Here is an 18,389-nt window from a genome sequence, read left to right on the forward strand (position 1 = left end):
AACCGAAGAGCAAATTCAGAACATTGCTGCGGTTCATGAGGTTTCTGATGCTGCACCGTCTGGACCCTGTACCTGTAAGAATGTGACCTAGAGCGCAAAACGTTCTGTAAGTTACAGCAACAGCAGCCTCGTCGCTAACTTCCTCTGGGATACGACGTTTTCCTCTTCCAGGCGTCACACCAAGCTCCCCTGTGTTTTTGAATTTCATTATCTTCTTTCAGCCATTTAATAACATCGCGCCTCTCCTCATATGTTTCAATTACTCTTACTCTCTCAATGCAGCACTATGATTGCTCCTATTCACATAAAGCAGTTTCACTAACAGCACACAGTCAATCCTGTCGATAGCCACACCGTTCTATCACCTTAAGGTTTGTCAAATGACATCTTTTATGTCATACTGTCATAGTGTACAGCGCCAGATTTTCACACATATGAAACTTGATTTCCGGCGTGAATCGGTTCCGCATCAACGCATTACCATAACTGCCGTATAATAATTACAGCCCGCACTCGACATTTGTAGTGATGCACATTAATTGTAAACCTTGGGACCAGTGCACATGACACCTACAGTGTGGCGTAAATGTGGCTACCAGTGTCACAGTGTAATTAGACTGGTGCACATCTATACTGAAGACAAAGTAGTAAATTCAGTATGAGCTCAAAGCATAATATGTTTCTAACCATTTGTCTTACATAGTAATCTTCTGGGGACAGCTACAGTTTACATTCTGTTAGCATTGCATTATACACGCTCTTACTAAGCAGATTTCAGTAATTAAGTAATGCAGGAGATCGTTTGAAACAACGTACAGGAAATCAGCCAGGTGTCATACTTGAAACAACCGTTATTTCTCCATTTGCGCCTTGAAAATAACTGGGTTTTCACCAATTGACGCGTCGGCGGTTGTCTAAAATGTCACCTGGTTTCATTATTTTAAGAAGTTTGTATATTTTGCACACTGGAAGAAATTCAAGTTTCAGACAGAACTGGTGTCTATCGGTAATGAAATGAGTATTTTTTAATTGTTGAGTTTTGCAAAGATCCCTAAAAAAACCTTTTATTTTAGTCGGTTTCCTCAAATGAAAAGTTATTTACATTTGTTTATGGATATCTCCGATTTTCATACTAGTTGAGGTGTTGCTAGAGCATTTGTATGTACTATATAATGATGGGTAGAAATGAAATTTTTTTCTATTCTTTAATTTAAAAATAATGAAAACTCATGTAGTGAAGCATCATTTGTTTTATATCATAGATATTCACTGAACTGTTAGTTATATGATGGCAGCCATACTCCTGGTTGTCAGTTGAGGTAGGTTCTCCCATCTTTATCCCTAGCTTCCGTGTCGGCTCCCGCCTCCACCAGAAACGCTGCCGTCTCTTCGTACCCATGCCACGCAGCAAACTGAAGCGGTGTTCTCTCGTAACAATTCCTTGCGTTGACGTCAGCGGAACACGCTACCAGCAGCCGCACAATAGGTGAGTGGCCACCGATTGCAGCGAAGTGCAGGGGCGTCTCGTTACTGCTGTTCCTGGCGTCAACCTCTGCCCCTCTCTCCACCAGACTCCTCACTACCTCCACGTATCCCATCTCTGCAAAGAAGTGCAGGGCGGTCATCCCATCACTATCCCTCGTCCTCACATCCGCCCCTGCCGCGATGAGTTCCAGCAGCTCCTCTACATCCCCCTCTTCAAACGCCTCGATCAGTCTCCTGGTTTCCTCCTTTCCAAAACCGCTCCTGTGCGAAACATAAAAGAGTCTTACGAAAATGGCTCTGAGCACTATGGGACTCTACTTCTGAGGTCGTCAGTGCCCTAGAACTTAGAACTACTTAAACCTAACTAACCTAAGGACATCACACACATCCATAACCGAAGCAGGATTCAAACCTGCGACCGTAGCGGTCGTGTGGTTCCAGACTGAAGCGATTAGAACCGCTCGGCCACAACGGCCGGCAAAAGAGTCTTACACTCTACACTACCACACACACACACACACACACACACACACACACACACACACACACACACACACACACACAGGTTTTTTTTTCCACTCTGTACAGAGAGGATACGTAACAAAAAAAGCCTATTCAGCTTACGTCCGGTAATGCATGGTTTCCATGCTAGAGACTATTTAATCGCACTGTTACAGAGACTGCGATCTAATACGTGCTGCACCATGCAGCCATAGTTACAGTATGCATCATCTGCTAGTAATGTTCCTCATACGTCACGCCCTAGCACCCTCTCTCGCCACAGACACTGATAACCTTGTGTCCGATTCACCTCTCTTGTTGATTCACCTTGTAGTGGATGTGATACAGCGTCGTACACAATGATTCATATTCGAATTGAGAGATTGCTTAAATGGTATTTACTTACGCAAAGGCAAATGACAATGGGTTGTGGGAAACATGGTTGTATGAGAAGACCTGTCCCCACTGACAACAGCCACAGCATTTAGTGTTTGCAATCGTGTTTCGCCCTTTGTCTGAGGGAGTGTCGTTCCAGGAAGCAAGAAGTCTTAAAAGGCATCAAGCAGTGGACCCGCCCGACAGCCGTGTGGAAGATTCTCCATGCCAACTGTTACCCACCACATCACGTACAGTGTGTGCAGCGCTCACTAGCGACAGACTTTTCACATCTGTATCACTTTGGTCATTGGTTTCTTCACCAGGCTCCCCACGATTCCGGGATGTCATTCATCCTATTCACAGATGAGGCCGCCTTTACACCGAGTGGTATCTTCAACTTTCGCAACAGTCATCTGCGGGATTGTATGCAGAACCCCAACTGTATGGTGACAGAATCATCAGCACGGGTGCAGCTGGAACCTCTTTATTGTGGGACCAGTCTTCCTTCTACGTCGCCTAACGGGCCGGAAATATCAGACTTTCTTGCAGGTGACCTTGCCTCCTCTGCTGGAAAAGGAGCTATTGATGATTCGAAGGGTTATGTGACCCCTACATGACAGTACTCTAACCCACTTCACCCTTAAAATCCGGACGCTTCTCAGTTGTGTCTTCACTGGTTGATGGATCGGACGAGAGCGATCCAGTAGCATGACCTGCTTGTTCACAGGATCTCAACCCGTGCGATTTCTGGTTAGGGGACCATCTCAAAGGTGTTGTGTATGCAGAGTCCATTCCTGATGAGGAGACAGTGGAGCGGCGTATTCACGCTGCCTTTGACACTGTTTGGAAACAGCCTGGCTGATGTGATCATGTGAGACAACGTGCTACTTGTAGAATGAAGGCTTTCACGACCGGGTGACATGGCTGTTGATATACTTCCCGGGATGTGAGGTCGTGGTCGAAGAACTTTTCTGCTCCTTACGTTTCGTCCAGAACTGCGCTGGTACATTGGTACTACCAAAAGAAGCGTAAACACGCGACTGAAAGAGCATAAAAGTCTTTGTCGACTTGGAAAAATAGAAAAGTCAGCTGTAGCGGAACATGCTCTTCAACCAGGCAACCACCAAGTGAAGTTTTCGGATACCGAAGTTTTATCTACAACGTTAAATTACTATCCACGGCTATATAGAGAAGCTATCGAAATTTATAAACATCACCATAATTTTAATAGGAAAGAGGAGGCTATGAAACTTAGCGATATATGGACAGTGGCTCTACAAAATTGCCAACAATTTTTATCTTTGACAAGATGGTAATCGATAGTCAACCTTATCTTTGCTATGGATTATCGCTGCTCATCACGTGTCACCTGAACCACGCCCCCTTTCTCACAATATACAAGTCGCTCTCAGACACCCGACCAGTCAGTCGGCAAGACTCAGCGGAGCAGCGCCTCTGAGGAGGTCCAGCGCAGTTCTGGACGAAACGTAAGGAGCAGAAAAGTTCTTCGACCACAACCTCACATCCCGGAAAGTATATCAACAGCCACAACATGCTACGGCGCGTACACACATGGAAACTGTTTTCAACAAACATTTTAACTGTGGTTGCATGGTACAGCGCCAATTAGGCTGTAGTCTCCGTAACAGAGTACATTTGAATAAAATAACCATAAATTTTCGGACGTAAGTTCATTATGCAATTTTGTGTTCCGTATCTTCTCATAAATGAATCCCTGGAGTTTGTACACAGTGGAAGAATCACCCAGCTTATAGGACTTATTGATTGAGATATTGAAGCAAGTATGATTTTTTAAATGTGATACACTTTTTAACAGTAACCGAAAACAGATGAAAATACGAGTACGTGATATACAGTTTGTTAACGCTGTGGCTCAATCTCTACACCAAAAAATACAAGAAACGTACTAAAATTGGAAAGCAATGTGGCCAGAGTCAGCTACTGGAGTGTAAAAATCGCCAAGCAAAACTCTTGTGAGAAGCTCTCGGATAACTGTGTGTATAAACACTAATCGTAATTATGGTTACATGGAATACACTTCAAATGAATTAAAGGTTGGTTGGTCTGTTTGTTTAAAAGGGGGGAAACGGACCAAACTACTTGATCATCGGTCCTTGTTCCTATTGTAACAATTCCTCAAGGGAAAGAATAAAGAATCCTCAAAATTACAGACCAATATCCTTAACATCGGTTTGTTGCAGGAGTCTCTAACATATTCTCAGTTCGAATATAATTAATTTCGTTGAGACAGAGAAGTTGCTGTCCATGCATCAGCACGGCTTTAGAAAGCATCGCTCCTGCGAAACGCTACTCGCTCATTTTTCACATGATATCATGCGCATGGATGAAGGGTATCAGACTGATGCCATATTCCTTGACTTCCGGAAAGCGTTTGACTCTGTGCCCACTGCAGACTCCTAACTAAGGTACGAGCATATGGGATTGGTTCCCAAGTATGTGAGTGGCTCGAAAACTTCTTAAGCAATAGAACCCAGAACGTTGTCCTCGATGGTGAGTGCTCATCGGAGGTGACGGTACAATCAGGAGTGCCCCAGGGAAGTGTGGTAGGTCCGCTGTTGTTTTCTATCTACATAAGTGATCTTTTGGATAGGGTGGATAGCAATGTGCAGCTGTTTCCTGACGATGCTGTGGTGTACGGTAACGTGTCGTCGTTGAGTGACTGTAGGAGGATACAAGATGACTTTGACAGGATTTGTGATTGGTGTGAAGAATGGCAGCTAACTCTAAATGTAGATAAATGTAAATTAATGCAGATGAAGAGGAAAAAGAATCCTGTAATGTTTGAATACTCCATTAGTAGTGCAGCGCTTGACATAGTCATGTCGATTACGTATTTCGGCATAACACTGCAGAGCGATATGTAGTGGGACAAGCACGTAATGGCAGTTGTAGGGAAGGTGGATAATCGTCTTCGGTTCATTGGTAGAATTTTGGGAAGATGTGGTACATCTGTAAAGGAGACCGCTTATAAAACACTAATACAACCTATTCTTGAGTACTGCTCGAGCGTTTCGGATCCCTATCAGGTCGGATTGAGGGAGGACATAGAAGCAATGCAGAGGCAGGCTGCTAGACTTGTTACTGGTAGGTTTGGTCATCACGCGAGTGTTACGGAAATGCTTCAGGAACTTGGGTGGGAGTCTCTAGAGGAAAGGAGGCGTTCTTTTCGTGAATCGCTACTGAGGAAATTTAGAGAAGCAGCATTAGCGGCTGACTGCTGTACAATTTTTCTGCCGACAACTTAAATTTCGCGGAAAGACCACAAAGATAAGATAAGAGAGATAAGAGCTCGTACAGAGGCATATAGACAGTCATTTTTCCCTCGCTCTGTTTGGGAGAGGAACAGGGAGAGAAGATGCTAGTTGTGGTACGAGGTACCCTCCACCACGCACCGTATGGTGGACTGCGGAGTATGTATGTAGATGTAAAACAAACAGGGCACACAGCACAATACCGAGAAGAAGGAAAAACCACAAGGACGACAGGAGACCAACTAACACTACAAGGAACAAAATAGGCCCAGTAAAACACAGAGACGCAAGAAACTGGTAGAAGAGAGTAAAACGGGAGAGCAGATTACCGTGGCTGGCAGCCCACGAAAATAAAAGGATAAGCCAGTCACTCTGCAACACATTAAAACCTCCACCATAAAAGCACAAGGGTGGAGGGCACTGAGGGACAAAGGGCCTACACTGAAACTTATATCAAGTGATAAAACCCACCCTCACGTATAAAATTTAAAACCAGATCAGCCAATGAGGCGTTGTCTGCTAAACTAGGACAGTAAACAAGAATATGGGCCACTGTCAACTGCGCACCCCACCGACACGGAGGTGGGTCTTCACGGTGCAAGAGGTTGCCATGTAGCCATATGTCGCCCAAGCATGGCCAATGCAGAGTCATCAGAGAGCCACAGAGTACCTGACAGAGGCCTGCATGGAGGACGTTCACACATTCGTAGTCTCCTTAATGGCACACAGTTTGTTGTGCATACTGAGACTATGCCATTCTGTCTCCCAAAGCCGAAAAACTTTGCTGCGTAATAAAGAATGCTGGTCAGTTATTCCAATGCCGCCCTCCATAAGCGGTTTCCATGTAGCCTGTTTGGCCGGCCTGTGAACAAGTTCGTTGCCTGGGATTCAGACGTGACCTGGGGTCCTGACAATCACCACTGAACGCCTGGGCAATTCCAGGGCATAGATGGACTCTTGGATAGACGCTAGAAAAGGATGGCGAGGGTAGCATTGGCCGATTGCTTGTAGGCTGCTCAAGGAGTCAGTACACAGAAGAAACGACTCCCCAGGGCCTAAATGTATGTGCTCAAGAGCACGAGATATAGCCACTAGGTCTACAGTGAAAACACTGCAGCCATCGAGCAAGGAATGGGGTTCAACAAGGCCTCTGAACGTTGGCGAAGCCAACGTGACCATCAGTCATTGAGCCATCGGTGTAAACCACTCCATATCCCAGGAAAACATCAAGAAACGAAAGAAAGTGGCAGCGGAGAGCCGCGGGAGTAACTGGGTCCTTAGGGCCATTTAAAGGTCTTGGTGAAGCTTTGGCCAAGGTTTACACCATGGAGGTGTACGTGAATGGACCTCGAGTAGAAGTGGTAAAGAGAAGGACTCCGGTTGAGACAGAAGCGATCAGACACGAACCGCAATCATGAATCCTGACTGGGGCTGCTGATGCGAGAGATGAACCACAGTGGTTGGGAAAACAAAACGGTAATTCGGATGTGCAGGCGAATTACGAATGTGTGCAACGTAACTGGCGATCAGTTGTGCACGCCTAAACTTCAATGGAGGGACTCCGGCGTCCATCAGGATGCTGGTCGCCATACCCGTCCTAAAAGCTCCTGTCGCTAGTGGAAGCTCCACAGTGGTGCACTGAGTCGAGTAAATGCAACGCTGAGGGTGCCACCGAACCATAAACCAGACTCCCATAGTCATGTCGGGATTGAACAAGGGCTCTGTAGAGCTTTGGCAATGTAGAGGGATCTGCACCTCAGTTGGCGTTGGTCAGGCAACGGAGGGCGTTGAGGTGCTGATAGCACTTCCACTTAAGCTGACGAAGATGAGAAAGGCAAGTCAATCAGGCGTCGAAAACCAGTCCTAAGAATCGATACGTCTGCGCTACAGTGAGTGGATCGTAATTAACATAAAGTTCTGGTTCCGGATGAACATTACAACGCTCACAGAAGTGAATGACACAAAACTTTGCGGATGAAAATGGGAAGCTGTGGGCTAGAGCCCATGACTATGCCTTGTGAATGGCTCCCTGCAGGCGTCGCTCAGGTACACCAGCAGTGGAGCATCGGTACGAAATGCAGAAGTCGTCTGCATACAGAGAAGGTGAGACGTATGGCCCCACAACCGCTGCTAGGCCGTTGATGGCCACGAAAAATGCACACTGAATACAGAGCCCTGATGGACCCCATTCTGCAGGATATGAGGGGAACTATGGGAGGCACCAACTGGGACAAGGAAAGTACGGATCGATAGGAAATTTTGGATAAAAATCGGAAGCGGGCCCCAGAGACCTCACTCATATAACATGGCAAGGATATGTTGTCGCCTGGTCATGTCTTAAGCTTTTTTTGTAAATCAAAAAAGATGGCAACAAGGTGTTGGTAGACCGACCTCGGCGGAAACCGCCCTGGCATGGAGCCAGTAGGTCACGTGATTCCACGACCCAAGAAAACCACCGACACACCATACGTTCTAGCACCTTACAAAGAACGTTGGTTGAGGCTGATGGGGCGATAGCTATCCACACCAAGTGGGTTTTTACCTGGTTTGAGCACCGGAATGATTGTGCTCTCCCGCCATTGCGATGGAAAGACACCATCGCACCTGATCTGGTTGAGGAAGACGAGGAGATATCCTTGTAGTTGAACAAGAGATGTTTAATCATCTGAATGTGGATCCAATCCAGTCCATCAGCTGTGTCGAGGCAATGTGCAAGGGCGCTGAGGAGCTCCCACTCTCTAAATGGGGCGTTACAGTGTTCACTATGGCTTCTAGTGGACGAGAGGACTTTCCCTTCCATCACCCATTTGAGGGCGTGAAATTCTGGGGGTAATTCTCCGCTGCAGAGGCTCGAGCATAGTGCTCAGCGAAGTGCTTGCCAATCCATTTTGAGTCGGTAAGTAACACGGACATCGACGGTAATGCCAGGGATACCTGTTGGGGTCTGCTACCCAAAAACACGTCTGATCTTCATCCAGACTTGGGAAGTTGACGTATGGAACTCAATGGTCGAGACGTACCTCTCCCAACACCCCTGTTTCCAAAGCTGGCGAACGCGGACATGGAACCATTTATAAGCCCTTAGGTGCTCCAGATATGTGTGAAGCTTATGTCGCTGTAGAGCCTGCCTACGCTCTTTAATTGCCTCGCCAATTTCTGGCGACCACCAAGGTACTGTCTTTTGCCGGGGGGCACCATAAGGAGCAAGGGATCGCGTTTTCAGCCGCAGAAACGATCGTTCTAGTGACTTGCTCAACGATCACATCGTTGGTAGCATGTGGAGGAAATTCAATGGCGATAAAAGAGGTGAAAGTTTCCCAGTCTGCCTTTCTTAGAGTCCATGTGCATGACGCCAAGGGAGCGACAGGAAGATGGGGAAATGGTTACTAGAACAAGTCATTATAGACTTTCCGGTGGACTGATGGGAGAAGTCCTGGGCTGCAAAGTAATAAATTAATGGCCAAATAAGTGCCATGAACCACACTAAAATGTGTGGGAGCCCTAGTATTTAGGAGGCAGAGGTCGAACTGAGACAGTAAACATTCGACCTCTCTACCTTGGCCACTAAGCATGGTGCCACCTCATAAGGGATTATGGGCATTAAAATCTCCCAAAGGTAGTAGAGGTTTAGGGAGTTGTTGAATCAGTGCAGCCAAGATGTTCAGGGGTACCACACCATCTTGAGGATGATATACATTACAGACAGTTATTTCCATTGTTGTCCTTATCCTGACAGCCACAGCTTCAAGAGGAGTGTGAAGGGGCACAGGTTCACTACATACTGAGTTCACGACATAGACGCAAACCCCACCTGACCCTCTATTATATTCACTATTGTTCTTGAAATATCCCCCATAGCCGGAAAGGGTAGGGGTCCACATTGCCAGGAACCAGGCTTCCTGGAGGGCAGTGAAGAAAGCAAGTGTAAGGTTTAAACAGTTCCAGTAGCTCAGCCAGGTGGTTGAAAAAACAGTGGCAATTCCACTGGAGGATGACGTTATCGTGAGGCAGGGAAGAAATGATACGCCCAAAGAGCCAGTTTACGCCTCAGGGTCACCTGCTGCCACTTAGTTCCTGAGCAGTCTTTATCCATTGTATCTGAGAGCCCAGCGAGATCTAGGTCCTCAGTGGATGCCAGAATCTCCAACTCTCCCTCAAATGCAGAGCTTTTAAGTAGTTGTGGTGTGGGTGACACAGCCGCAATTTCCTTGTTCTTGAGGGGTCTTGCTTTTTGATTTTTCTCACTGCTCTTTCGGTTTCTCTGACTAAGAGGGCTTCTTTGATTCGGCCTCCAGGACTGAGGAAGATCGTGAAGCCCTACAACCAGCTGCTTTTGGGTGCTTCAGCCACTGGTGGGTGTCATCTTTTCCACTAGTAGAAAACTGGGGAGGTAGTGAGCCAAGAGATGCCTTCCTACTGAAAGGAGCTGAAGGAGACTTACGCATCTCTAACTGAGAAGTGATGACGAACGTCCAAGATGGTTGGGGGGGGGGGGGGGGGAAGCAGCGTTCCCAAGGTAGGTGGTGTGCGAGCAACAGGGAGGGAAAAGCCGCCCCCCGCCCCCCCCCCCCCCCCCCCGCTGTCAAGGGGGCAGGAGTAGTCTTATCGCTCTGAGAGCCAACTGGAATTGACTGAACAGATGGGGCTAAAACGGTTCTCGTAGTGGTTCAAATGGCTCTGAGCACTATGGGACTCAACTGCTGTGGTCATAAGTCCCCTAGAACTTAGAACTACTTAAACCTAACTAACCTAAGGACATCACATACATCCATGCCCAAGGCAGGATTCGAACCTGCGACCGTAGCGATTGTGCGGTTCCGGACTGTAGCGCCTTTAACCGCTCGGCCACTCCGGCCGGCTTGTTCTCATAGTGGCGGTGTAAGATGTCCGAGGTACAGGATGTACGTGGTCAAATTTCCTCTTAGCTTCTGTGTAGATCAGCTGGTCCAGGATCTTTTATTCTATGATTTGCCATTCCTTCTGGAGAATCCTGCAGTGTGGTGAGCAAGGGGAATGGTGATCTCTGCAGTTGACACAGATGAGAGGTGGGGCACATGAAATATTGGGATGTGATGGACTTCCCCAGTCACAACAATACCCTGGACCATATTTAAGCTCTTATGGTGCGTGATACAACCACAGACACTCCCAGTTTGTCACAGGCGAGTAGTGCCTGTGACTGGGCATAGGAAGCTGTTTTTATCAAGACTGAGCCCGATCGCCTTTTCTACAATCCCTCCATCTCCCCAAACTTGTCCTCTAAATGTTCCACAAAAAACAGAGGCTTCAACGACATGAAGGATGCCCCACGAACCTTTGTAGATATGAGGTATTGGGGGAGTAAGATTCGCTGCCATCCTTAGCCTGACACTCCTCCCATGGTGTGGCCAGGGAAAGGGACGATTTGGGGGCCATACGTTTTTGCATTATAATTAGACCTTGACCGCTTAGAGACTGCTGGCGTTGCGTCGCCAGCAAGAGATGGAGTAGTACGCTTCATGGCATGTCATCCGCCCTGATGCCACCAAGTCTGACCAGAGGCCCTCCCAATGGGCGCCACCCAGCCACAACAAAGGCCACCTGGCAGGATGGCCATTGCTCAGAGTCCCAATGCCCCAGGGTGACAGGCATCTACCTCTTGGCATACGTGGGGATTTAACGGCACAGGCATCAGCAGAGCAATACCTGCGGGGTCAGGGGGCTACAACCAACAGGGTACATGGCGCCCCACCACAGCAGACTGGCTACCATGCTGGATATCAGGTACAAACAAGCATACTAGTCCATTATCATCGTCAGTGCAGGAATCAGTACTGCACAGGGGATGGAGGAAAACGCACCCAGGAGGGTGACCTAGCCCAACAGCTAGAGAATGAAAGGAAGTGTAGATCCACATCGATGAAGGATGTGGGAGGACAGCACTTAATGGACATGATGGACATGATGCATCGTGTAAGGCGCCCTTTTCGAATTGGCGCGCTCTTCGGGAAAATTTAGGAGAATGGAGGTGAAGCCCGACACGGGAGCATCACGTAAAGGCCAAAACGTGATACTCTTTTCGTTGCCTCTTGTGACAGGCAGGAATACCTCAGGCCTAATCTAAGCCCCGGACCAGCAGGAGGGCAAATGAACTAAGCAATTTATTCAGAATGGCTGACAATATGGCACCACAAAATATATAGTTTTAACAAACCGTACTTTTACACTTAAGTATGTGCCCAAACTGCTTATCTTCCACTGCAACACGCATCAGTAGTAACTGCTCGAGATACATATGAACAGGTGAAATTATATTGAATGGCAGGCTGTTGCATATGTCGCAAATCGACACTACATATAGCCTCGCGTAGTTGTGGCTTCATGACAGACTGCATGTTTCAGTGGTTCCTATAGAAAGAAATCAAGAGGAAGCAAAACTAGAGACCTGGTCAGCAATTGTACCACAGAATTACGTCCTATTCGATAGCCAGGGAATTTTTGTCGGTATTTGCCCTACGAAAAGGGAAGAATGAGCTGGGTAGCCGTCGTGTTGTAACCACATACACTGTCGCTTATCCAGTGATATCTCTTCCAGATAAACAGATATAATGTTCCGAACACAGTGTGCATATATATATATCCACTGAACATTCCTGGGCTGAAGCAAAGACCCACACATGAGTTACTACGATGCACCACCTTAGGTTTACGCTTCTCAGTCTTTGTTCTTGTAGCTGACGAAGCATGGGTGGATTTTCAGCTGCCCATTATTACATTTGTATCACTATGGTTCGTAAACCGTGCTTTATCGCTAAGTGGCACACTGTGTTGTCCCGAAATAGTAAACCAACAAAACTGTATACAGTACTACTTCCGGAATGACGTCCACCGAATGCCTGGTGTAGTGACAGGTAATAAAACTGGAATTTACGTCGAACGGGAATGACACTCCCGTAGCTGATCCCACACTTCATGACAATACCTCGCGTGCCACCTTCGATGTATGGAAGCAACAAACTTCTTCTCACTGGTGTTCATCTCTGCATGAAAGTAACGTCGAAGCAGAAATGATTTGCCGACTGACGACACAGTTCCTGCTACTTCTGCCGTGCAGACCAGTACACGGTCGGGATGTTCGATACAACGACGTAGCCTGGCGTGAGCGTGTTTACAATGCAACAGCCGATTCCAGCCGACTTGCCTTTCCTTTTTAAAATATTTCTCGGATTCTTTTGCGAAGAGTTTCAGCTTCAACATTAACTAATATTATATTACTGTACTCTTCTAAATCGCTTTCGGATGCCGTTAAAAACGTATATCATTCTGTTAAAGAAAGTAAAAAAATATTCTTCCTTCAATATCTCGATCGATAAGATAGTTAAAGCTTTTTATCACGTACCGAAGTACATGTCACTTAGGGGATAATTAATTGTCGAATAACATTTTGATATTTGAAATCATTCGCTAAATAAAATGGGTGTTACGTCTTACGTGACTCGTGCTCTGTGTGTGTGTGTGTGTGTGTGTGTGTGTGTGTGACGGGGGGGGGGGGGCACTTGCAAATTAGCACACATTCACACATAAACGTGCAGCCACCAAAAGATGCATAGACAACAAAATGTTTGTGCACAGTTTAACATTCGCTTAGCCAAGCCTACACCCCTGTACATGCATGCACACACTGACACGCTTTTTAAGTACATTCCTTTGGCTATCATGTGTCTGAAGGTGTCGGAGAAACCGGTATCTCAGAGTAAATTATTATTTAATGCACTTTGGTGAACTACCATTACATGAGGGGCATTCAGTAAGTAATGTAACTTTTTTCTCCGCTAATTTCGGTTGAACAAATGCTCAATTTGTCGTGGAACAGAGGAATATTCGTGCTTCAGCCCTTACCATTTCATGAAGTTCCGATAGTAGGTGGCGTTATTCATAGTCTTCAAAATGGCGTCTGTAACGGATATGCGTTCGAAACAGAGTTGTCACTGAGTTCCTTTTAGTGGAAAACCAGGGCTTCGCAGAGCATCTTAGCTACTTACAAAGTGTCTACGAAGACCGGGCAGTAAACAAAAGTTGTTGGACGAGCCACCTGTCGTCGCAACAAGTTCGCCTGTCCGGTCTCCCGCTTGCCGGACGGCCGCACACAGCTGTGACTGCTGCAATGTTGGAAATACGGATACTCTCATTCCAAATGACCGACATATCACAAAGACCTCGGTGCACAGCTGCAAGACTGTTGATACCGCTGACACACCAGTTGCGGTACTCCTAGGTGTGTGTCCGTTGGGTTCCCCGCCGCCTATCAGAAGACCATGAAGTGCAACGAGGGACCATCCGTGCGAAATTACTTGTGCGTTACGAGGCTGATAGTGATAAGTGTTCGTCGAACATCGTCACAGGCGATGAAACGTGGGTTCATCACTTAGAATCGGAAGCGAAGCAAAAAAAAATGGTTCAAATGGCTCTGAGCACTATGGGACTTAACATCTATGGTCATCAGTCCCCTAGAACTTAGAACTACTTAAACCTAACTAACCTAAGGACATCACACACGTCCATGCCCGAGGCAGGATTCGAACCTGCGACCATAGCAGTCTTGCGGCTCCGGACTGAGCGCCTAGAACCGCTAGACCACCGCGGCCGGCGGAAGCGAAGCATCAGTGCATAGAGTGGTACCATACCACCTCTCCTGCAAAGTGAAAGATCAAAGCCGCACCCTAAGCTCGTAAAGTCATGGTGACGGACTTCCGCGATTCTGAAGTGTTACACTGTTTGATGTCCTCCTTCATAGTGTAGCGATCAACTCTGAAGCATATTGTGCTACCCTCGGGAAAATCTTCAGTGACACAAAAATGCAAACAAGCTCTTCCTCCTCCTCCTCCTCCTCCTCCTCCTCCTCCTCGACAACGTAAGGCCTCACACGAGCTGACACTCTGGACAGGGGCTCATAGAACTGCATTGCACTATTCTTCCTCATCCACCCTACAGCCCGGGTCTCTCACCTTTCCACTTCCATCTCTTAGGCACAATAAACGAGGAACTCTGTGAGAAGCAGTACATGGACGATGTGGAGGTTGTTGATGCAGCAAGAAACAGACTCCAATGTCGACCAGAGGAGTGATACCATGTGAGCATACAGACCCTCCCAGTAAGGTGGCTTAAGGCCATCGCACTGAATGGAGGTTATGGTGAAAAAGAGGGTTTAGTAGCCATAAGAATGGGAAATAATATGGTGTATTGGAATTTTGAATAAAACAAACCTGCATTTAGAAAAAAGAAGAGTTGCAATACATACTGAACGCCCTTCATATCTATTCCTGCAAGCCTGCCTCAGCTTCCTGAACATAATATACAGGGTGAAGTGAAATTCGCGCATTCGGGCTTCGCAGCGCAACTCCTCGTATGCCAGCGATAAAAAAAAAAATCTCACAAAATTTCATCCGGCGAGTACATCCGGCAGAAAAAGGACGTTAAAGAGTGGCAATCTGGCAACACTGTAACCACATGTATGGTAAGTATCTTTGTGAGCACACAATCCTCCTACTGTACGGCTGATGCAGTGGATAGTCTTTTTGGTTAGCATGCAGCAGGTCGATGGTTCGATACTGGGTTTAGCCCTATGTTTTATATTTGGTAAATGTAGTGCAGGGTGTGCGGTATCTGGCAGCTTAATGGTCAACAGCGATTGCAGCGGGTTATCTAGAAAACACTTGAACTTACGTACTACAATCGTAGAAATTGAAGGTTGGTCAGCTTTCAAAGAAGCCCTTTTCATGTCATGGAATTTCACAATTACCTCATCCACTACATGCGAAACCTGTTTTCTTCGTATCCTCCTTCAGTGGTCCCAAAGATTAGTAGCAACTATTATTCTTGCCTCGTTCAAGTCCTTACATTTAGTTAGGGCCTTATGTTACCAGTAGGACTACCAATGTGTTTTGCTAGGACCTCACATTATTATACCCGCTTGTATAGAGAAGCTACAGAGATCTACAAGCACGAAAATAATTTTAATAAAAAAAGGACAATTAAAACTAGACAGGATACGGTGGTCGACTTTTTACCAACGAAGTGACAATAGATTATCTGTAATCGAGAGAGATGGCACTAGCCAGAGATAGTTTTAAAGCCGAAAGCACGTGATGAGTTGTGGCGCCATCCAAGCGCTCTATATAAGCGGGACCTCCAGCGCCTAGCAGCCAGTTGCCGACTCACCTCGGAAGATGCCCGCAGTAGGCAACGAAACGTCAGGAAGGAGAAGTAGTTTTATATATGGACCACGGCAATTCAGCCCGGAAGTTTTAAATAATGTTATATGGCTAGGTTCTCATTTCTGTTACTATATTTGTCAGTACCGGATGGCAACTGGATGTTTTAGCCTGTTGTAGACTTGTGGACATTCCCACGCTAAACTTGTGGTTAGCGAGCCGTCTGTAGTGTACGGGTCAGGTCATAAATGAGCCAAATTTAAAGGAGATCACACTGATTTAGATTTAAGAACCAAATCTTCAGTTATTTTATTGCCGATTGTAACTGTAATCTGTGGAAATTTTGAAGCCTACTTATGACTGATTTCTTTGTTAAATCCTTCGATTCTGTTTAAAGTGTCTTGTTAATTATTCATATACCTTGTCAAATATTGTGCGTTTAAGATAGCCCTTCAGGTCTGTTTCAGAACTGACTTTTCAAAACAAACTTTTCAAATACTAGTTAATCGTTTTAATTGCATTTCTTAATTGGTCCTTCAGGTTGGTATTTGTTACAATCAGCCCTTCAGGAGTTATCCGTTATTACTTGCATTAAAAAAAAAATCAGCCGTTCAGGTGGTATTCGTTGCGGCAGTGATATTTTTTTTTAAATAACTCTTCAGGCGTTAATGGTTGTTGCTTTTTTTAAAAAAATCTGCCCTTCTGGGGTTTTGCTTTGGGATTTCTTTTATTTCAGTCTTAGCTTGTTTTCTATATTAGTCCTTCAGGCTGTGGGTGAAAAGTTTTATCTGGCGAGGTTGTTACCAGTGTTTTTAGAATAACTCATAAATTGTTAAAGATCGCAAGCTTGTACTGTCAAGGCTAACTTCTATGGTTATTTGCTTTTTTGATAGTAGAGGTATCATGCATGAAGAATTTGTTCCTATAGGACAGATTGTCAGCTAAGAGTTTGTGAAGGCATCCTTCAAAGTACCAGGAAAGGGGTGAATTAAGTGAGACTAGACGTTGCAGACAAGTGTATGCTGCACCATGAAAACGCCCCATGTCACACAGCCACTTGAAGACACTGTTCCACAGCCCCCATATCCACCGGATCTGAGTTGTCCTGACTTTTCTTTCCCAGAAATTGAAAAATATCTTAAAAGCACTCATTTCGGGACTCTGACGAAAATTCAAGTGAATGTGACCGACATGTTAAATGTCTTAGCATTTGAAGCCTTTCTGCGCTGGTAACAAGACTGGAAACAACGACTCCGCTGGTGAATAACTGCCGGAGGGAATTACTTTGAAGGGCCCAATACTTTTAACAAAAATAAAAGCTTTGGTAGCGAAAAAAATTCGTGTCGTTACTTTTCTCATACACCTCGTATGATGGTATTTATTAAAACTAAAAATGAGGGAAACCACCAAGATAATCAGGGAAGCCGCCTCTAAAGTTGCAGATCCACAAAATGAGAAACTAAAAACAGAATTCATTCTACTAAGAACGTCTTAACAGGGTATGTGGCCCATATACAGGACTGAAAAACATTAGTCGAACATGAGAATTTAAAAACTCAGGTCAACTGTGAGCCACTGTAGAAAAATAGCCCGTCGGTCACCCTTTACGAAATTCCTACTAGCATGCCCAATTACAGATGTATACGAGCTAATTTTTTACAGAGAAATGGGTCGAGAAGATTTTAATGATTTTTCCCTTTCATTTATGAAATGCGTCAGAGGAAAAGCCACGTTACATCACGCGGCATAAGTGTCTACTGTTATGAGAAAGAGATTGGTTGAGCAACGGAAGTCTCCTGCAGTATCTGTTGATTACTTTATGATAATTACACGTCTGAAGTCCTTTGGTTATAGACGTGTGTATGTTCTGTATTTCGGCTAAGATAATATGTGGGACCTGTGGGAAAAAGACAGTGAAGGAAGTCTAGCTGTCTGCCTACCCTGGAAAAAACAGGGGAAAACGCACAGTGAACAATAGGATTTGTCTTACTTAATAAATGCTATTGACAATACTGACAGAGGACAAGACTACTTAGAATTACACTAACTTAGTACTCCGTCCATGAATGAACTAGCAGATACAGAAAATACTGGACTCAAATCTAGGAAGCGTAAATCGCCATCTAAGCGGTTAAGAGAAGAACTACTGGCTGTAAATTTAAAAAGGCCTTGCACGTGCTTAGCAAAAAGACAGCTGTTTGATGTCGCCATTCAGACAGACAGCTCTGCTGAAATGCCATCTCTTTCTGTCAACTGAAAACGAATGCAGGACGCTGCCACCCAAAGTGATTAATCCTATATCTTTGTAGAAGAATAAAACACAAATAGACCCTCAACGTTTGTATGATAGCTATTGTGATACGTTAAGTTTCTATGGAACAGAGAAGCTGGTTACTCTACACACATCTTAAGGCATCTAGTGCGTGTGTGCCACCCAAGTGAGATTTCGTTATCTTCACTTTCCCCGAATTCAGTTAAAAACAGTGACTCTTCCATCTTGCACAGGCAAGCGTAACGCACTCAGCCAAAACGCATGCAAAAA

The 18,389-nt window shown here is 45.6% G+C and overlaps 1 protein-coding gene across 1 annotated transcript in view; it reads right to left on the bottom strand.

The window, feature by feature from the left end:
• Positions 1–1,310: 1,310 nt before the first annotated feature.
• Positions 1,311–18,389, bottom strand: part of LOC124788688 (speckle-type POZ protein-like A) — a 39,966-nt gene continuing 22,887 nt past the window's right edge. Inside the window, exon 3 of the mRNA XM_047256003.1 lies at positions 1,311–1,746. Coding sequence (XP_047111959.1) covers positions 1,311–1,746 — 436 coding nt within the window. The remainder of the gene's footprint in view (positions 1,747–18,389) is intronic.

Source organism: Schistocerca piceifrons, chromosome 1, assembly GCF_021461385.2.
Source record: "Schistocerca piceifrons isolate TAMUIC-IGC-003096 chromosome 1, iqSchPice1.1, whole genome shotgun sequence".
Taxonomy (NCBI): Eukaryota; Metazoa; Arthropoda; class Insecta; order Orthoptera; family Acrididae; genus Schistocerca; species Schistocerca piceifrons.